Source organism: Parasteatoda tepidariorum, chromosome 2 (genome assembly GCF_043381705.1).
Source record: "Parasteatoda tepidariorum isolate YZ-2023 chromosome 2, CAS_Ptep_4.0, whole genome shotgun sequence".
Lineage (NCBI taxonomy): Eukaryota > Metazoa > Arthropoda > Arachnida > Araneae > Theridiidae > Parasteatoda > Parasteatoda tepidariorum.
In genome coordinates, this window is record NC_092205.1 from 100,691,184 (window position 1) to 100,714,073 (window position 22,890).

The following is a 22,890-nucleotide window of genomic DNA, read 5'->3' on the forward strand; positions in this document are numbered from 1 at the left end:
TCCCTTTTTGTTATTATTTTTTTTTCTTTAAAATGCCGATTTTCGCCACTTATTATACAAAAGCGTGTTTTTCACATTGTTCTATTCAATGTTTTCACACTTCATTCAACCACAATCCATTTCGGCACACCGTCTGTCCAATGGTGTATGAAAGTGCCAATCATTTTACATGTTTGATGAGAGTTCGGTGAGGTTACTGTCTCTGATATCGAACCGAAAAATCTCTTGATCTTTTCATAATGGTTAATATAATCAAGAAAGGAGTAGTTCTTGCTCGGTATGATCATGATCATGTATAGTTTTGAAAATTATTTTACGTTTGATAATGTATATATTCAGGGTGCGTAGCGTTTTTAAAAAGTGCTTAAAGGTGCTTATTTTTTTATTTACTTTTCTCTAAAGCCCTTAAAGGTGCTTTTTTTTTTATTCAGGATTTGTAAAGAGTACTTAATTTTCTATCTTTTAGAAAGAGATTTTTTTGTTTGCTGTGTCCATTGTCATTCTAAATTACAAAAAAAAAATTCAAGATTTTCCCAATTTTCTTTGCAATATTTATCAAAAACTAGTTATTTTATCATGATTACGTAAAGTTTTTGAAAATGTTATGAATTTTATGTTTATAAAATATGAACTTTAAACAATAGAAAAGATAATTTTTATTGCTGCATAGATCCTAAATATGAATTTTTTTTTTTTTTGGAAAAATGATTTAAAAAAATTTTTGAGTGCTTAAAATGTACTAAAAAGGTGCTTATTTTTTTTTGTTAAAAGATTTGGCTATGCACCCTGTTATAATATAAAATTTTAGATTTTATCTGTTCCGAAATAATTTGTTTATACTGATCTAAAATTTTCGGTATTTTTATTTAATTTCTTTTCTTTGGTATAAAAGTGCCATTTTGCAACTTCATCATTAGAGTTCGTTTCGGATCTCAATTTTTTCCTTCCACAGTATTAATTCTCTCCACAAAGATTTCTCCACATTTTTTTATCAATTGATTTTCATCATTTAAGAAGAAATTCTAAGTTTCCTTAAATTTAAATTCCAAATGTAGTATTTTAGGAAAACATTTCTACTTTTACATAAATCGTGTGCACATTCTTATTGATATTAAATGATAATTATTTTTGCAAATAAATGATTGATGAATTTCTATTTATTCATAAAATTAATTACTAAAATATTATGTAAATATAAATGAATTTCTGTCAATTTTTTAAATAAAATATTATAAATTTAAGAATTGTTTAAGTTTACTTAATGCGTTACGCATTAGAAGTGATACATAACTTAGTCGTGTTATTTAAAATATGTCAATTGAAATTATTAAAAATGTGAGTGATTGTGTTTCCATTATTCGTCCGAAATCAATATTCTGTGTTGAGCAGTATAGGCTAAATACCAAATATTTGCATCTCTAATTTAGTAGAAGCAATTGTTGAGCAGAATCTTGTACCTATTTACAATTTAAAACCTTTTTGAAAAGGTTTTCAGCAATTTTTGCAATAACAGGACCCTATTTGCGCAAATTCTCAAAAGCAGGACCCTGGTTGAAAAAATGTGACTTAACGCTTATTTTATATTCAGAAATTATGAGTAGTTTTTTTACAATTTTACGAAAGTTCATTTTCTGAAAGACACCTTTATTTTTTTCATTCGAAAACTCTTTCTTAAAATAAACTCCAGTTCTATTAAAATACCAAAAGAGTATAGTCAAACATGCAATGATCACAACTTAGATCCGTTATCTAATTAATATGCGAAGATAGAAGCAAAATATGAATTAACGAAGCACACATCTTCCTTTTTTATTTCCTTATCAGCAATTTTCCAGAGCATGCCACTCCCTATCCAACAATTCCAATTTTCAAATGAATATTCATTTACTTTAGTTTTGAACTTCTGGTTTATTTAATTTGAAATAAAATCTGTTGATAATAATCGTTGAATCGACTTAATTGATGGGGTAATCTTTTCTCTTTTATTTGAAAGAATTCTTTTCTCAACTTTTATACAGTTGCTATAATAGATTCCTTTCAGTTTTGTATGAATTATGAGTAATTCATTATTCAACCAGAGCGGATATTCAGCAAATAATATATAGAACAACCTTTTTCTTTTTTAGTTTCTTTTTTTTTAGGCGAAACATTTAGCTGAAATTATAGAAAAATAGATCAAAAAAATATAGTATAAAGTCCCTGGCCAAATCATTAGACTCACTATAAGAGTCTAGATAAAATCTTAATTTTCAAGTGATACTTTATTGTTTTTAACCGACTGAAATCGGTTTTCTCTTGATTACGTGCATCAATTTGATAAATTAAACGGCATATTATATAAATATAGAATATTTATTTTATCGAGTATTATATTAGTATATTTTAATAATTAGATTAAATTATCAAGCGCACTGTAATATTTTAATTATGGCATGTTTGGCACTTATGTACACTTTCATATTTAAACATGAATGTAATGGGTTTTTATTCAGGAGATTTTTTATGTACTTTGCATTCATTAGGCCACTTAAATAAGTATTCTTTTTAAATTACCTGTTTTCTCCGAAAGGCTCATAAAAAATATTAAATAATTTCTTATCTTCCGTCATGTGATTGACTTTTTCTAAATCACCAAAATGCGACTCTCGAAATTGTATTTGAAAATTATATCCAATATAGCTGCCAACTCTACTGGATTTTGCCAGTTTCCCCTGGTCTAATGGTTTAATTAAAATTCTCCTGGTTCTTGAACATTTTAGAAAATTACCTAAAATTCAGAAAAAGTTTCCTGAAAAAAAAAATCCCTATTGAAATAGGATTTCTGTACAGATTATTGCTTGAATATTAAAATGAGTATTACTAACACATAATGAAGCGAACCTCATTTATTAAAATCAGTTCAAAGCTTTCGTAGTTGTTTTTTACGTCGCACTAGAGCTGCACAATGGGCTATTGACGACGGTCTGAGAAACATCCTTCAGGATTATCAGAAGACATCATGCCATCACAATTTTGATCTTCTGCAGAGGGGGTGGCACCCCCTCTTCGGTAGCCCAACGACCTGCACGCGAAGTCGAGCACTTTACGGTAGAACAGTTACACGAGGACCCATACCGCACACCCTCGGTCCCTACGCATACTGATCAGGGTTTGTTGATTGAAATCAGCTTGATTTCAATCACGATTTAAATCATGATTTAAATCAATTGTTTTTTTAAAAAAAGCCATCGAATTAAATCAACTGTTTTTTTTTTATACATATATATTGATTTAAAAAGTTAAGAAACAGTGTTTTAAATTATTGATGGTTTTTATTATTTTCTTTTCTTAGTTTAAAAATTTATTTTAAATGAATTGCTGCATTAATTAGTTTTAGTTAACGAAATTACTTTCTTGTTGTGTGTTAAATTCCAACACATTTGAAATTACATTTTTAAAAATCTTTTGATTCTTGAGATTGAAAGTACAGTTTAAAGTACACATTTAATGCTGTCTTTTTATAGACTTGCATAGCTGTAGAAAGTAATTAATAATCATGAATTTTCTTCACAAAAAAAAAATAATGTTAGTTAAAATTCACCCTTTTGATTGAAAAAGCATGGAATTAAAATCTACATTATATTTTATTGGTGGAAAATGTATATTTTTAAAGCATGAGGTTATCTTAAAAAGAAGTTACCCTAATATGCCGAAAATAGGGTTCTCTATTTCATCTAGTCTTCAAATTTCAATCATGCATTTGTTTCAAAATGGTTGCTATGCATTTAAAGCTATGTATTATAATGAAAAATTGTTTTACGTAGTTAGAGCTTCTGAAATAGTGTTATAATATAGTTTTAATATAAATTTAATTTTGATTAAACATTTATAAAGTTTTTTTTAATCATAAATCAAAGTTCCTACTGTGTATTAGAATAAAAAAAAAAAAAAATCAGATTTAAATTTAAAAAAAATTGAATCACAAAAATCTGATTTTTTGATTTTTTTAAAAAAAAAGTCACGAACTCTGATCCAAGTGGTCATCCACCCGCATACTGTGCGCAGCCAATGATGCTTGATCTGTTGTTAACCGTGTATTAATGATCAGTCCACTGCTGGACTATTTTTTTCTTTTTTTTTTTTTNTTTTTTTTTTTTTTTTTTTTTTTTTTTTTTATAAAATGATAAGTTTATTTTTATTCAAAACTCTCTTTTTAAAAAAATCAAAAAAAAAAAAATCTTTTAACTATTTTTGATGAATTAAAGAAATATTAATATTCGAAATTATGAGAAAATTGTAATTGTTAATATTGTTATGTTCTTAGGAAAGAGTTAAAGATGTTGTGTTCTGCAGATTACTGCCTCCACTTTGTACCGCCCCCCTACCGATCAGTTGGTACACAAACTAAAAAGGTATGTTGTTGTTTTTTTTAACCACAATCAATTTGCATCAAATTATAATTTCATACTTTAAAACTACTCCGACTGGCCTGTGTAGGGGGCAGAGAACTGTCCGTGTATAAGAAAGGTTCTGGGTTCGAATTCCGGACAAGGCATGAATGTACTTTCATTCTCTGTTCTATCTGTCCTCACTGTGGGAGCGACGTAGGCCCACTTAATATTTTGCCCCTGCAAGAAAGGCGAACAAAATCGCCCTGTATATGCCTGAATTGACGGATGTTAACGCAGGTGGGCATTGGAAAAAAAAAAGAAATTACAGCTACAGTGGATGAAGCATTTTTGACACACTCTCTAGATCAGTGTCTCCCAAAATGTGGTACGCGTTCCCCCTGGAGTGCGGGAACAGTTTAGCGGGGGTGTACATTCTTATGCGCGCAATATCTTGCAACAAACGGAAATTTCAAAAAATTTTATTGAAGAACAAAGCTAGCCATGAAAATGTACGATTACGTATTTTTCTATTGGCTATTTTTTACCGAGTTAACAGTTAATAATTAGGGGTATCAACAACCAGTTGTGATTTTTAACTTTTGTGCAATTTGTATAAAAAATACATTCATTTTTTTATGAGTGGTACACAGCGTTACGAAAAATTTAGTAAATTAGTAATGTAAAAATATTTAATTTTAAGTAGATTTGTTATTATATTTTGCAATGTCGGTGACGCGTGTCAGTAACGAAGCGATAGAATGTTACATTTATAAGATAACTTTTTCATGGTGCGTAGCTTTTTTAAAAAGTGCTTCTTCTCATTGGCACGACAGCCCAGGATGGGCCTTCTCAATAAGCCTATGCCAAGACATTCTTCCCTTAGCCAAGGTTCTCCAGTTTATTATCTTTAAAACTTGTAGGTCCTTTTCAAGGCAGTTTAAAAATCTTAGGTTTGGCCGTCCTCTTTTTCTTGTACCTGTTGGCCTGTCACTGAAAACAGTTTTGGTTGTCCTGCTATCCTCTATTCTTATAATGTGGCCATTTAATCCTTTGTATTTTGATAAATGTAATGACATCAGGTTCTTTCATATGCTTTGTAAAGTTCCGTGTTTGATCTTCTAAACCAGGTACCGTTTTTACTTATTTCACCAAAAAATTCTTCGCAGTATTTTTCTCTCAAATCTAGCTATCATATTTTCATCTCCACGGGTCATTGTCCAGGTCTCATATGCGTATGTAAGCAGTAAGCACTGATCTTATAAGACATTTATAGAGCAACACTTAATTTTCTTTTTATTAGGCTTGACTTAAGATATTTTCTTAGACCATAAAAACACTTATCGGCCATCGTGATTCTCGTCTGTATTTCTTGTGTAGTGTCGTTTTTGTTGTTAAAAAAGTGCTTAAAGGTGCTTATTTTCGTTTTTTAAAAGCCCTCAAAGGTGCTTTTCTCATTAGGTGCTTTTTAGAAGTGCTTAATTTTACTTTTTCGAAAATGTGATTTTTTCTTCACTATGTCTATTTTCGCCACGTTGGATGCAAAAGCGTGCCATTCAAAGTTTTCGCAACTCCTTCCAACCACAATCCATTTTGGCCGGGCCATAGCGTATAAAAACGCTAATCATTTTTGATGAAATGTCCGCATGTACGTCTTCTGAGCAGAAGTCAGTGAGATTTTAGCACTCTTACGTGCAATTTTGTTGCATTTTGCAAAATATTCTCAATTTCTGTCTTCATTTTCTACACTCTGAAATCGAACCGAAAAATCTCTTGATATTTTTATGGTGGATAATATGATCAAGAAAAGAGTTATTTTAACTAGTTATTTTATCATGATCATGTAAGTTCTTAGAAATTATTTTACATTTTGATAATGTATATAATACTTTAAAATATTTTTTGAGTGCTTAGAATGTATTTAAAAGATGCTTATTTTTTGTTGATTTTTTTTGAGTAAGTTAACATAAAATGATAAAAGTATTTAAACTAAAATAACAAATTTTGGTTTTCTTATTTGTCTCTTTATTTGAAAAAATTATTGCAAAATTCCTTATAAGAAGATGCTATATATTTCTTGTTTGAAACATGGATAGTTCAAGCATGAGGTTATCTTAAAAAGAAGTTACCCTAATATGCCGAAAATAGGGTTCTCTATTTCATCTAGTCTTCAAATTTCAATCATGCATTTGTTTCAAAATGGTTGCTATGCATTCAAAGCTATGTATTATAATGAAAAATTGTTTTACGTAGTTAGAGCTTCTGAAATAGTGTTATAATATAGTTTTAATATAAATTTAATTTTGATTAAACATTTATAAAGTTCTTTTAATCATAAATCAAAGTTCCTACTGTGTATTAGAATAAAAATCAAAAAAATCCGATTTAAATATAAAAAAAATTTAAATCACCAAAAACCTGATTTTTTTTTATTTTTAGAAAAAAAGTCACGAACATCCAAGTGGTCATTCACCCGCATACTGAGCGCAGCCAATGATGCACCGATCAATTGCTAAACAGACTAAAAAGGTATGTTGTTGTTTTTTTTTACCACAATCAATTTGTATCAAATTATAATTTCATACTTTAAAACTACGCCGACTGGCCTGTGTAGGGGGCAGAGAACTGTCCGTGCATCTGAAAGGTTCTGGGTTCGAATCCCGGACAAGGCATGAATGTACTTTCATTCTCTGTACTATCTGTCCTCACTGTGGGAGCGACGTTGGCCCACATAATATTTTGTCCCTGCAAGAAAGGCGAACAAAATCGCCCTTGTATATGCCTGAATTGACGGATGTTAACACAGGTGGGCATTGGAAAAAATAATTATTTTTTTTTAAGCTACAGTGGACTCCCAAAATCTAGAAAATCTCTCGAAAAATCGATTTTTTAATTTTGAACATTTTACATTAATTAAATGATATAAAAAAAAGCATATTAATTATTAAAATCATAAGATTTGAAAAAATTTAGAGCTTTCTTATTACAAAAACTTGTCTATTGTGAGTGTCTTGTGCTGTGTTTCTCGAAACAAAAGTTTCGCATCTAAATGGAAATAGTTCCATGCGCTATCATTTTGATGACTATTATATGAAACATTTTTGACACACTCTCTAGATCAGTGTCTCCCAAAATGTGGTACGCGTTCCCCCAGGGGTACGGGAACAGTTTAGCGGGGGTGTAAATTCTTATACGCGCAATATCTTGCAACAAACGGAAATTTCAAAAAATTTTATTGAAAAACAAAGCTAGCCATGAAAATGTACGATTACGTATTTTTCTATTGGCTATTTTTTACCGAGTTAACAGTTAATAATTAGGGGTATCAACAACCAGTTGTGATTTTTAACTTTTGTGCAATTTGTATAAAAAATACATTCATTTTTTTATGAGTGGTACACAGCGTTACGAAAAATTTAGAAAGTGTACACAAAAGTCATAAGTTTTGCAGGGGTCTGTCCAGACATTTTGTGAAAGGTCCGTTTTTGTAAAGTTGTAAAAAAATTACTCATAATTTTTGAATATAAAATAAACTTTAAGTCATATTCTTTCAACCAGGGTCCGCTTTTGTGAATTTGTGCAAATAAGGTCCATTATTGCAAAAACATTTTTCAAGGAGTTTTAAAATTGTAAAGACATACAAGGTTATGTTCAACACTGTAAAATTATAATTAAAAAAATTAAATTTTCAAAAATAAACAATTGCTGCTTCTAAATTAGAGATGCAACATATAAATATTTGATATTTAGCCTATATTGCTGAAAGCAGAATATTCATTTCGGACGAATAAAGGAAGAAGCTTCTGAGGAAGACAAAACTCAGTTCTTTTGCATTTGTCTTTCTCCCCCCCCCCTTCCTGGGAAGATTAACGAAACAGTAATGAAGATAAACAAATTTGTGAAGATTCCGATTAAAAGATAAACAAATTTGTGAAGGGCCCGTTTTTAAGTTAAAATATTTTGCGAAGGGTCCATTTTATGAAAAGATATTTTGCGAAGGGTCCGTTAAGGGGCCGAAATTTCTTCTAAACAGACCCCTGTTTGGGAAACACTGCTCTAGATCAATAAAAAAAAAACTTGTTGAGAAAAAGTATCAAAATAAGCTGCAACAACAGATTTTATATACATTTCAATGTTCNTTTTTTTTTTTTTTTTTTTTTTTTTTTTTTTTTTTTTTTTTTTTTTTTTTTTTTTTTTGCCGAAACTTGCTTTTTTAGCTCTGATGAGAATTGGTAGAAAAACGTGTTAATTTTTTCCCTACAATTTGAAGATATGAAAATAGAGTAGAAATTAAGAAATAATTTTTAAATTTAAGGAAAAATTTAGCTTATTTAAACTTCCAAATAAATAAAAAGAAAAATTAAATTTTTCAAGTTATAACATGAATTCTGTATAAAATTGTTCTTTCTCTCTCTAAATCTAAACAATCTCTACAAGCAATGTAAAAGTATTTTTCAAGAAAAACTTATTAAAGAGTCCACTGTAGCCTTAAAGCACACTTAACTGTGGTGTATGGCGATGCGTAGCCTAATATTAATTTTTAATTAATATTTAATTTTAAGTAGATTTGTTATTATATTTTGCAATGTCGGTGACGCGTGTCAGTAACGAAGCGATAGAGTGTTACATTGATAAGAAAACTTTTTCATGGTGCGTAGCTTTTTTAAAAAGTGCTTCTTCTCATTGGCACGACAACCCAGGATGGGCCTTCTCAATAAGCCTATGCCAAGACATTCTTCCCTTAGCCAAGGTTCAGTTTATTATCTTTAAAACTTGTAGGTCCTTTTCAAGGCAGTCTAAAAATCTTAGGTTTGGCCGTTCTCTTTTTCTTGTACCTGTTGGCCTGTCATTGAAAACTTTTTTGGTTGTCCTGTTATCCTCTATTCTTATAATGTGGCCATTTAATCCTTTGTATTTTGATAAATGTAATGACATCAGGTTCTTTCATATGCTTTGTAAAGTTCCGTGTTTGATCTTCTAAACAAGGTACCGTTTTTACTTATTCCACCAAAAATTCTTCGCAGTATTTTTCTCCCAAATCTAGCTATCATATTTTCATCTCCACGGGTCATTGTCCAGGTCTCATATGCGTATGTAAGCACTGATCGTATAAGACATTTATAGAGTAACACTTATTTTTCTTTTTATTAGGCTTGACTTAAGATATTTTCTTAGACCATGAAAACACTTATTGGCCATCGTGATTCTCGCCTGTATTTCTTGTGTAGTGTCGTTTTTGTTGTTAATAAAAAAGTGCTTAACGGTGCTTATTTTTGTTTTTTAAGAGCCCTCAAAGGTGCTTTTCTCATTAGGTGCTTTTTAGAAGTACTTAATTTTACTTTTTCGAAAATGTGATTTTTTCTTCATATGTCTATTTTCGCCACGTTGGATGCAAAAGCGTGCCATTCAAAGTTTTCGCAACTCCTTCCAACCACAATCCATTTTGGCCGGACCATAGCGTATAAAAACGCTAATCATTTTTGATGAAATGTCCGCATGTACGTCTTTTGAGCAGAAGTCGGTGAGATTTTAGCACTCTTGTGTGCAATTTTGTTGTATTTTGCAAAATATTCTCAATTTCTGTCTTCATTTTCTACACTCTGAAATCGAATCGAAAAATCTCTTGATATTTTTATGGTGGATAATATAATCAAGAAAAGAGTTCTTTGTCAGAAACTAGTTATTTTATCATGATCATGTAAGGTCTTTGAAATTATTTTTCATTTTGATAATGTATATAGTGCTTTAAAATATTTTTTGAGTGCTTAGAATGTATTTAAAAGATGCTTATTTTTGTTGTTGATTTTTTTGAGTAAGTTAACATGAAATGATAAAAGTATTTAAACTAAAATAACAAATTTTGGTCTTCTTATTTGTCTCTTTATTTAAAAAAAGTATTGCAAAATTCCTTATAAGAAGATGTTTGTTGTTTGAAACATGGATAGTTCTCTCGACTTAATTAACATTTATGTATAATAAAAAAATTTGATAATCAAAAAGAGAATTATTCCCTTTTTACTTTCAGAAATTAAAATAAAATTCATATGAGTATAATAAATAGCCACACCTTTGACAACCTATAAGAATTAGTTAATAATAGGTCCTATTATCAATAATAAAGCCTAGAATAACCTAGTTAATATTTTTCTGAATAATAAATGCACTGTAATAAATATAAAATTTCCTGAATAAATATGAATGTCCGAACAATTTTTCCTATGTAATAAAATAATTTTCTAAATAATAAAAAAATAAAAATATTCTTCGGCGTATAAATTATATTTAAAAACGGAATTTATTAAAAGATAATTTTACTTTAGATCAATTTTTTTTTATAACATGAAATGTGCTTTTATATATTTTTAAGTGTGTGCAACTAAAATATATAATTAAATTCGCTTAATTATATAAAAAAAAATTATTTCGCAGCATCAATATAAATTACAGAGCGAAAATAAAAAGCAATTTGTCTGCAAAATATTGGCTTGAAAAAAATGCGCCGAATCCGATGCAAGTGCTTAATCGAAAAAGCAGTAAAATATCAGAATGTTTATATCCATATGAAATTTAATTGTAATGAAAATACCTACAAATGTTAACTACATTATAATCTATTAATCTAAATAAAAAAATAATAGCTATTTTGCTAGTTAAAAACCAATTTAATTAATAGCATAACCTGACTTACATACAAATTGCAAATAAATGTAAAATGATAAAAATTTTATTTGTGAAATGTAAAAGGTCCTCCTTTTATGAATTTTTTTTCACATCCATATGCCCAACAGTATTCGACTATTTTTATTGTTCAAAACTTCAGGAAAAATCGTCCCGGAATCACGTGTAGGGTATCTGCGCACCTGGAAAATCGTGAATTTCGATATTGAACAAAATTTGTCATGAAATGTCTTGATATTAACTACTTTTTTAAAAAAAGATCATGAAAAGTCACGGATTTAGGTCGCCAAAAAATCTAATTTTTAAAATAGAATCCCCCTCCCCCCCACCCATCAATTTCATGGTATTCCGAATGTCTGAATTTGTAATAAAATCCCCACTCACAGTCCTACTTTATTAAAATATAAAATGTTTTTATCTTGTTCTTTAAAAATCATGGCGTTCTTTAAAAAACTGAAAGAAAAACATCATTTCTAGAGCGAATTATCTTTTAAACTACTGTGATTTCAGAATTTTTGTTCTTATTTTATTTTATCAATTTAAAATTCTAGCTGAATTAAGCCAATTGTTGGCGAATTTTTTATATTTTTTATTCCGAAATGAGAACAGAAAAATCAGGAGTATTTCTTTCCTTTCCGATGAACTAGAAAATTATCTTCAGAATATAATTCTGCAGAAAAAAAAATTTATTTGCTTTTGTATTTTCTTCAGCTATTTTATTGCTTCACCTCTTTCGTTACTCGTGCTTTTTAATTTTGAAATCTATAAATATGAAGATACAGAGTATAACAGTTTTGCTTTTACCTATCATTTCAACGAATGTTATTATGATGCTTTTTTTAAATGTATTGTTGTGTTTTGTCGGAGAAAATAGTAACATCCTTAAGTCATGAAAAATTCTTGGAATTAGTCATAGAAAATCATGAGAAGTCGTCGATTTGAAAATCTAAAATTTAGCAGATATCCTGCACGTGACAACGTTCTTTGCGTCAAGGAAAGGGGGAGTGGTTCTCTGCGTAAATCACTCCCCGTTTCCTTTTTTTTCGCCCCGCCCAGTCCTCAAGAATACTAGGTTTCAACCTATGGCTTTGATTTAGATGACATTTTACGGAATGCTTCTTTGAATTGCATCACTTTTTCTTTGAAGTGCATTTAACAATAAAAGAAGAAAAAAATGCTTGACTCTCCTTTTTTAAACATTATTTATATTGCGAATATTTTTTTTATTTAGGAATTGAAAACTGTTAAAGAAGTTACCTAAAGAAAACTTTCAAAATTCGTTTAGAAAGGAAAAAAAAAATTTTTTTTTTGAACAAAATTAAAAGAGGAGCATCGTATATCTCTTTGTTATTTTATAGCATTGTGCATCGGAAAAATTTACTATGATAATAAGGAGATCAGCAGGCTGCGTAGCGCTTTTAACAAGCACTTAAAGGTGCTTATTTTCAATTTTCGTTTCTTAAAAGTCCTTAAATGTGCTTTTCTTATTGGGTGCTTTTAAAAATTACTTGAATTTCACTTTTCGAAACTAAATGAGATTTTTTTTCTTTACCGTGTCTTTTTTCGCCAAAGCGGGGTTTTCACATTGTTCTATTCAAAGTTTTCACGATGCAATCAATACCTTCAGAGGCATGATTAGTTACGGGAACATGGAGGACTTTGTGACTCGACAGATTTAACGTGCATCAGTCACCATTTACTACATGGGGAGTCTTCGTCAGACGTGAATCGAACCCTTGCTCTCTTGGACATAGGCCACAGTGCCGTACAAACCAGGCAATCCCGACCCTCGTTCCTAACTGTTATGACTCACACTTATAAAAATGTCTTATGAGTGTTATTACTCTATGTTTGCAATGATCCAGAAACGATTGTAAAATTTATCTACTACCGTTAATTTTCGATTCCATCATTAAAGATCCGAAAACGAGTGAATAAAACATAAAAATAAAAGAATAAATTATAAAACAAATGATCGTCATAAAAAAAAAAAAAAAAAAAAAAAAAAAAAAAAANAAAAAAAAAAAAAAAAAAAAAAAAAAAAAAAAAAAAAAAAAAAAAAAAAAAAAACAGAATCCTTAACAAGAGATCATCCACGAGTTTAAAATTTGCATGATTATTTTAATTGTTAAAAAATGTTAAGTGAATAAAATATAAATTGTTTTTTTTTTTTTTAGATCAAAGAGGTGGCTTCACGAAAGAGGGTAAGTCATGTTTTGTTTTTATTAAAATAGTCGATATTATATATACACACAGGGGTCTGTCTAGGATAAATTTGGGTCCGTTAATTATTCACAAAATTATTTTTCTTTTAATCGGACCCTTCACAAATTTGTTTATCTTCTTCATTGTTTTGTTAATTGAATAAATCCTTCCCAGGGCAGAAAACAAGAAAGATAGATGTTGACGATTCTTCCATTATTCGTCCGAAATGAATATTCTGCGTTCAGCAGTATAGGCTAAATACCAAATATTTGTATGTTGCATCTCTAATTTAGTAGCAGCAATTGCTGTTTATTTTTTAAAATTTAATTTTTTTTAAAATTATAATCCTAGTGTTGAGGAAATTATAATCCTAGTGTAGTATTAACAGGACCCTATTTGCACAAATTCACAAACAGTCGAAAGAATGTGAATTAACGTTTATTTTATATTCACAAATTACCTTTGAAATCGAGCCGAATAATTTCTTAATCATTTTATGGTGGCTAATATAATCGAGAAAAAAAAAATCTTTGTCAGAAACTTATTTTGTCATAATCGTGTTACATGATTAAAGTTATAGTTAGTCTTTAAAAGTTATTTTGCATTTTGTTAATGTATATAGCATTAAAAATATTTTTTGAGTGCTTAGAAAGTCCTCAAAAGGTGCTTATTTTTTGTTGAAAGATTTGGCTACGCATCGTACTTAAAATTTTATTTTTGCAATAAAAAACCATTTTTTAATTTATACAGTAATATAAAGAGCAAAATTAAATAGTCAAATAATTTTTCCATTTTTCTGAAATGTTTGTCATTCTTTTATTTCTCTAAGAAGTGTGCTTTTATTTACTTTTTTTTTTATACTTACAGGCTGCCGAGAGTTCAGCTGGCCAATGTCCAAAGTAAGTAAAATTTTTCTCGATCTATAATTATTACACTATGTTGTATTTTATAAACAAGCAAAACAACGCACAACGATAATAGAAAAATAATCCCATATAAAAAATTTATTCTTATTTCGTATTATTTTAAAATGCGTAATTTTTAACGATAAAAACATATTTGAAGCTAAATTATGAACTAGTTTGGAGAAGGAAAATTTAAAAACATTCTTTTTTGAAATTTCCTGTGTTAGAAACTATTTGACCTATTGTGTTTAAATTTTGTTCTTTCACATTTAAAATCAGAAAGAGTAAAATTATTTAAAAAAATAATTTTTTTCCTTAACACTCAAATTTTTTCGATCATCGCTAAATAAAACACTAAAAAGAACATTATTAAAATGTTTTTATCTCCGAGGGATTAGATTATCTTCGGATAATCCGGAATTTTGATACCAAATTTGTTCTGGATACTATTTTGGGTCCATTTTTTTAAAAAGGAATATTTTTGGTGGAAAAAAAATCTTTCTGAAGAATGAAAAAACTATTTTTGAGCGAATTTCTTAACGAATGCAAAAAATTTAGTTACTACAGGGTTCCCACGGTCCTTAAAAACTACTTAAAAGTCCTTAATTGTCAGCCTCACTGCATTTGATAGGAACAATTTTTAAAAAAATGTCAGTCTTTTATCATCAACCTTGTATCGAGGGTAAAGCATTTTAAAGAGACCAAAATTAATGTGTGTTTGTGGGGGGGGCTACAGGCAAGGGAAAAAAAGCATGTCTTTTCATTAATATATTCTGCCTTTTGCCTAGAATGATACTCTATGAGGAGAGTGAAGCATTCTAAAGATAAAGAATAGTGTGGACAAAGGGGATACTGCGCAGGGAACAGATAGTGTTTTCTTTTAACGGGGGGGGGCAGTTATAAGGTACCTCAATGGAAGACTCACTCTAAACACACTTCAAAATTGACAGAATTTAAGAAATTCAGTTATACTAGTAATGCATCTGCTTATAAGAATTAGTCCCGCAGTGGACTGATCGTTAAGACATGGTTCTCATCAGATCACCGAAGTCAAGCATCACTGGCTGCGGTCAGTGTGCGGGTGGGTGACCCACGGGTCTGGGATTCTGTTTATNCCGCAGTGGACTGATCGTTAAGACACGGTTCTCATCAGATCACCGAAGTCAAGCATCACTGGCTGCGGTCAGTGTGCGGGTGGGTGACCCACTTGGATCAGTCTGCGTAAGGACCGAGGGTGTGCGGTATTGGTCCTCGTTAAACTGTGCTACCGTAAAGTGCTCGACTTTGCGTGCAGGTCGTTGGGCTACCGAAGCGGGGGTGCCATCCCCTTTGCAGAGGATCAAAATTTTCTTGGCATGTCTTCGGATCATCCTCAGGGATGTTTCCCAGACCGTCGCCATTAGCCCATTGTGCAGCTCTAGTGCGACGTAAATCAACAACAACAACAGCTTATAAGAATTAAGTAAAATGCTAATAAAAGAAGTATAAGAAAAAAATTTTGAACTAGAATCCATAACAATTACTATTTCCTAAAATCTTGATGAATTAATTAAATTTGTATAATTTTTCAATGTGTAACAAGTAACTGTAAATTTATAAGAAAGCAGTAACGTTTTTTAAAATTCATGATTGTACTGAAAATTAAACAGATCTGTTAGAAACAGGATTTGAAAACCCCTGCCAACCTAGGTTTTTCATCTAAAACCTGGGGTTTATTGGGTTTTTGATGAGAACCTCAAGTTTTTTCAAAAATATTTTTAAAAAAATTTCCTGAGTATTAAATAAAATAGCATGATTTTTTTCTAACAAGAAAGTTAAATATTCGGTAACTATTTATAATATATTATGTTGCAATGTAAAAAAAAATATATTTTTTTTAATTTTAAATTGTTACGGTATTTTTATTTTTTAAGGATAAGCAGATTGTTATATAAAAATTTAAATCTGCTCAACTAAAAGATTCTTAGATTTTAATAATCATTTTATTCAGTTAACATTGCAACTTAGTATACTGTTTTCAATTTTTATTCAATTTTTGGTTGCTTTAAAATTAGTTCATGTTTTTTGCCAGATTGTTTAGTAACATAATGTAACGTTAATTCCTAATAACAGGTTTGGCTGGAAATAATTTTGTGTGAAGTTCATCATAAAAGTAAATACAACACATTTGCTGGACTAATAGCGAAATACAACAAAGCTTGTAATAATTTTTTCAATGTTTTTGCTAAATTTCTTTATATAGTCTTTTTTTTTTATATACATGAAAAAAATTGCAAATCTTAATTTCTGCACTTAATTGTACTATTCAATTTCAATGAAATCATTAAAAAGGGAATACAGATTAGTTTCATAGATGATGTTAACTTTTAACAATCGGAAAATGTTTTAGAAAAAAACCCGACCCGGGTTTGCAAAAGCTGCCTGGTACTTCTTTGGTGAGCCCTGTTAATTAATACAATTATATCAGTGCATTATAATTAAATTGTTTTTATCATTATTTTTTATTTATTGATTTTTTTTAAGAAAAGTAAACAATTGGCACTGTCACTGGCAGTATATGTATATTCGATGATAAACAATCATACTATTTCTAAAGTCCTTAATTTTACAAAAATTACTTAATTTTTAAAAAAAAAAACTCCTTAAAAGTGCTTAATTTTTGCTCTGTTAAAAGAGTGGGAACCCTGTACTATGTTTATGTTTAATATTAAAAATATTTCAAAATATGTTCATACAGTGGCGTAAAAACAATGAAGCTGTATAGTACCATCTGACAATCAGGAGTTTACATAGAATCTTATAGTGTGTCTAGTAATTTGGGCAGGGACTGTACTTCAGTGAGCTGCAGATCGGCACACACGGTATTTTTTGCTACAAGCGACACAGTTCTCGAACTAATTAGCAAATGATAGTTAATGAAATTAATCATCACACTGTAAAATCAGGGTGCGTAACCTTTTCATATTTTATTTTATAAAATGACCTTTTCTTATTCGGGGTTTGTAAAAAAGTGCTTAGTTTTCTATCTTTTAAAAAGTGATTTTTTTTTTCTTTGTGGCGTCGATTATCGTTCTAAATTACAAAAAAATGCATGATTTTCACAATTTTCTCTAATAAATATCACTAACTAGTTTTTTTTTATCATGATTATGCAAAGTTTTTGAATTTTATTGATTTTATGTTGATAAATTAAGAACTTTAAACGATAGGAAAAAAAAAAATTTTGTTACTTCACAGTTCCTAATTTTTTATTTTTCATTTTTTTGGAAAGTGATTAAAAAATTTTTTTGGATGCTTAAAAAGGTGCGCATTTTTTGTTGAAAAATCTGGCTCCGCACCCTGATTAAAAATTTGACAGTCGCTTTCTTACTTCATGGGTATTGTCACCTTTAAACTACACCCCTGATTTCCAAGCACAATTTTTACATCAATATTTTTTGTCTTTTAAGATTTATGGCAGCTGGACCCTCAAGGATGAGACAACCATCCTCATCAAGTGATGAATCCGAAGAGGTGAGTTTATTTTTCTGAATTATCTGTCACTTTTAATATTTTCTGTTTTGCATAGCATCTTTCTTGTAGATTTATCTTGAAATCCTGTGGCAGAATTTTTTCGAGCTAACTGTGACAAAACTCTCTAGCACTAATATCTTTCTGAAAGGTACTTTTAATAATAACAAACATATATGCCATTGTATCCGCCCATCTGGAAAGTCATGGATTTCGGTATTGGAACAAAATTCGACATGATTTTAACTGCTTTTTTTTATAAAAAAAAACCATGGAAAGAGGTTGACGAAGAATCTAATTTTTAAAATGGAATGTCCCCCCCCCCCCTCNTTTAAAATGGAATTTACCAATTTCACAGTTTCCAATGTTCCGAATATCTGAATTTGTAACAAAATCCCCACTCATAGTCATATTTTATTAAAATATGAACTGTTTTTATCCTGTTCTTTAAAAATTATTGTGTTCTTTCCAAAAATGAAAGAAAGAATATCATTTCTGGAGCGAATTATCTTTTAAACTTCCCTGATTTCAGAATTTTTTTTATCTGCTTACAATTTTATTTTTTGTTTTATAAACTTAAAATTCAAGTTTCGGCTTTTTATATGACGCTTACTTTAACGAAGAAATAAAACAGGTTTAAATAACTGATTATATTTAGTTATTAGCTTTTGTATTTTTATACCTATTTTATTGCTTCAACTCTTTCTTTATTCTCTTTCTTTACTCTGTTTTTTAAGTTCAAAATCAATAAATATGAAGATGCAGAGTATAACAGTATTCGTAATACCTATCATTTCAATTAACGTAAATACAATCAGGGATCTGTTTTGAAGAAATTTGGGTCCATTAACGGATCCTTCATAAGATATTTTAACTTAAAAACGGAATCTTCACAAGAGCCACTCGAAAGACATTTGCGTATTATTGTAAATGGGCGGGAAAAATTGACTGATGTTTCAGATATTAATAGATATTTTCAACTCTACTGGCAATCGACGTATATTGCTCTAATATTTTGTTAATTATGTTTTTTTGTTTTAATTCTAAGGCTAAATTGGATCTCATTTCATATGTATTATTTACCTTAACCTCTTCGAAGTCAAAAAAAAAAAAAAAAAAAAAAAAAATTTAAAATTCCAAATGTAGTATTCTAAGAAAATATTTCTACTTCTACAAACATCGTGTGTGCATTCTTATTGATATCAAATTATATTTTTTTGTAAATAAATAACTGAGATAAATAATTAATTGATAAAATATTATGTAAATAAAAATTAACTTATATCAATTTTTTAAAGAAACTATTATAAATTTAAGAATTGTTCAAGTTTTCTTAATGTTATTATGTATCCCATTAGAAGTAATACGCAACTAAGTTGCGTTATTTAAACTATGTCAATTGAAATTATTAAAAATGTGAGTGATTTTGTTTCCATTATTCGTCCGAAATGAATATTCTGTGTTGTGTAGTATAGGCTAAATATCAAATATTTGTATGTTGCTAAATATTTGTGTAAATATTCCAGGGCTGCCATTGGAGACTAAAAAGGCGACTAAAGCGACTATTTTAAAGCAATAGCAACTATGGCGACTATTTTAGTAGAAATATGAGTAAAAACAACTAAATTGCAATGATTTGCATAAAATCGGCGACTTTTTTAAGCCGAAGCGACTAAAATGAAGAATAGCTTCATGAGTTTCCCCCTTCCCCCACTTTTTTTTGCCGCTCTTTCGTTTTATCCTAACTTTATTATTTCTCACTGTTTGATGTCAAAACCATGACAGACATATTTAACCAATCAGACTGATGGAATTCGCACTACGTGAATGCTCCTCCTGCTTTAGAAAGCTCATGTAATGTCTCTGAGGATTAAGTTTTTTCCTCTCTTCTAATTTGAACGAAGTAGCAAAATTAGAAAAGTTGTCTTTAATTACACAAAATGTGTTGTTAATTTTTTTAGAGCTATTTAGAATAGAAAAAAAGGTACATGGTGATATTCGTTTTGTCGAGTTGTGATCGTAATTTTTTTGATAAGCATTAAAATTCGGAAATATGTCAGTTATGAAAAATAAGCAAAATAAAACGGAACTAAATTGCAATATTTATTTTTTTAATGTCTAAACTAAGCAGCTGCAAATTAGAACCGAAAAAGGAAATTCAGGTTTCAAATTCAACTGTTCTGTAACAGATAAAAATAAAACTCCCTGTTTTTATGCGTAGTGTGAAAGAATATATTGTTGGAAAATCCACAAATAAATGTACATTTTTTATAAAATATGAGTATCTAACTGCATGTTATTTGAATTTTATGCTATTACAGCACAAATAATTAAAATTATGTTAGAGGAGGATATGATGTTAGCAACTATTTTATATATCTTGGAGACTATTTTTCATATATGATGCAACTAAAGCAACTATTTTTCTTGTTTTCAACCAGTGGCAGCCCTGATATTCTCTAACTTAGTAGCAGCAATAGCTGTTTATTTTTGAAAATGTAACTTTTATAATTTTACAGTGTTGAGCATTATCTTGTATGTCTTTACAATTTAAAAACTCCTTGAAAAAGTTTTTTGCAATAACAGAACCCTATTTGCACAAATTCACAAAAGCAGGACCCAGGTTGAAAGAATGTGACTTAACGTTTATTTTCTATTCACAAATTACGAGTAATTTTTTCACAATTTTACAAAAACGGACCTTTCACAAAATATCTGGACAGACCCCTGGTGAAAACACCCTGTTTAAGTAAAATATGCGTTGAGCAATGAATTAAAAATTCTTATTCTTTGTGTTTGTAATACATTAAAATTGGTAATTTTTTTTGTTTGTTTATTTCCTTCCTAACAACCATATTTCATACATTCGATCAAGAAATATGAAGTCTGGTCATTTGATAGGCTGTAGTAGAAATAGGCATAGATTAAGTGTTGGCATGTTTAGTGTTAAGTTTTTTAAAAAGTCACTGTTTGATTATAAAATATTCTTTTATGACTCTAAGGCACATGCATTTATTTACTTTTTTTATGATTTCAGGAGTCAAGTTCAGCTGGCCTTAGTCTCACCTGGTAAGTTAACTTTTTCTCACTTATGACTATCCCAGATAGCAAAATAAGGTTTATTTTCACTCGTTTTAGGGGGTATGGCTAATCGAGCAATTTTAAATATTAATTACTAAATAACCAGTTAACTAGGGTGCGTAGCATTTTTGAAAAGTGCTTAAAGGTGCTTATTTTCGTTTTTTAAAAGCCTTTAAAGAAGCTTTTTTTTTATGGGGTGTTTTTAAAAAGTGCTTACTTTTCCCTATTCTAAAATGAGATTTTTTTTTCTTTACCATATCAATTTTTGCCTCGAATTACGCAAAAAGAGTGGTTTTCACAGAGTTCTATTTAACGTTTTCATTCAACCACAATCCATTTTGGCCTATCGTCAGTCCGTAGCGTACGAAATCATTTTATGAAATAATTGCGAAAACTGAGCTGGATTCATGAGCACCTCTGCTGCACGAGCGATAATCTTCTTAAATAATTGTTAAGTTAATTATTTATAATTTTGAATGAATTTTTCTTTACATCATTTTTGTAAAGTAATTATTAATTTGAAAAATTGAAAGATTCACTCACTATTGAATACGTTTGAAATTGTGCATAAATTGTTTTTACGGTGGCTAATATAACAGCGAAAAGAATTCTTTGTCAAAAACAAGTTATTTTATCATGATCATGTAACTTGGAAAACTATTTTGCATTTTGTAAACACTTCATTTATATGAAGAATTGTGAATTTAAGAAATTACTCCGTATGCCCTATTATGGGCAGATCAGTTATTTTATTTTATTTCTATGAAGAACTTTCAACAATGTAAAGGAAAAATAATTATTAGTGCGCATATCCTAGTTATAATATTTTTTAAAGCTCTTAAAAATATTTTTTGAGTGATTAAAATGTACTTAAAAGGTGCTTTGTTGAAAAATTTGGCTGCGCACCCTGTTATACCCATTGAAATGAAATTTTTTGTCTATCCTCACAAAATATGGTTTAAAGTTTCATTTTAAAAAATAAAAAAATGCCGCGCAGGTATAAATGATAAAAATTTTTTTTACGTATTCCTTGTACATTTTCCTATATTTCCTTTGATCTTAAGTTTGGTCATTTCAGAAGAAAAAAATTCCAAGCGACATTCAAAAAAGAAAAAAAAAAGAAAAGAAAAAGTGAAATTTCAGTTTAATATTCCTTAAAATGAGACTCAAGTACCTCCTCTCATTTAGCTTTTAAATTTATTCCAACCTTCATCACAAAATATAAAAACAGGGTTCGTAACGTTTTTAAAAAGTGCTTGATTTTCTATTTTTTTTTTAAAAAAGAGATTACAAAAAAATTCATGATTCTCACAATTTTCCTTGCTATAATTATCAGAAACTAGTTATTTTTATCATGATTATGCAAGGTTTTTGAATTTTATTGATTTTAAGCTGATAAATTAAGAACTTTAAACGATAAAAAGAATTTTTTATTACTGCACAGTTCCTAATTGTTATTATTTATGTTTTTGGAAAGTGATATAAAATATTTTTTGAGTGCTTGAAAAAGTGCTCATATTTTGTTTAAAAATCAGGCTACGCACCCTGATTAAAAATTGACATCAGCTTTGTAACTTTATGGGTATTATTGTGGGTTCGTAAAAAGTGTTTGATTTTTTATCTATTAAAAAGAAATTTTTTTTCTTTGCGCGTCGATTGTCGTTCTAAATTACAGAAAGAAAAGAAATATAAATGAATAAATAATGAATGATTTTCACAATTTTCACTGCATTAATTATCAGAAACTAGTTATTTTTATCGTGATTATGCATAGTTTTTGAATTTTATTAATTTTATGTTTATAAATTAAGAAATTTAAACGATAGAAAAAAAAATTATTGCTGCACAGATCCTAATTATGATTTTCGTTTGAAAAGTGATTTAAAATATTTTTTGAGTGCTTAAGAAGGTGCTTATATTTTGTTTAAATATCTGGCTGCGCACCCTGATTAAGAGTTTTAATTGTCCTTGAATATCCTTAGTCTAAAGATGTTCAGTTATTTTAACAGGTTTAGTTTTTTTCTAGAATAATGTGAGTGCAATGTTTTAATTTGCTAAAAAATTGCCAGTTCTTTTGTAACTTCGTGGGTATTGTCACCCACTAAACTGTTGGGCATGCACAATTTTTACATTTATATTTTTTG

The 22,890-nt window shown here is 29.2% G+C and overlaps 1 protein-coding gene across 1 annotated transcript in view; it reads left to right on the forward strand.

The window, feature by feature from the left end:
* The first annotated feature begins 239 nt into the window (after window positions 1-239).
* Window positions 240-22,890, forward strand: part of LOC122271175 (fap1 adhesin-like) — a 46,598-nt gene continuing 23,947 nt past the window's right edge. Inside the window, exons 1-6 of the mRNA XM_043051541.1 lie at window positions 240-277; window positions 4,304-4,391; window positions 13,223-13,249; window positions 14,118-14,149; window positions 17,605-17,668; window positions 20,703-20,734. Of these exons, the coding sequence (XP_042907475.1) occupies window positions 240-277; window positions 4,304-4,391; window positions 13,223-13,249; window positions 14,118-14,149; window positions 17,605-17,668; window positions 20,703-20,734 (281 nt within the window). The remainder of the gene's footprint in view (window positions 278-4,303; window positions 4,392-13,222; window positions 13,250-14,117; window positions 14,150-17,604; window positions 17,669-20,702; window positions 20,735-22,890) is intronic.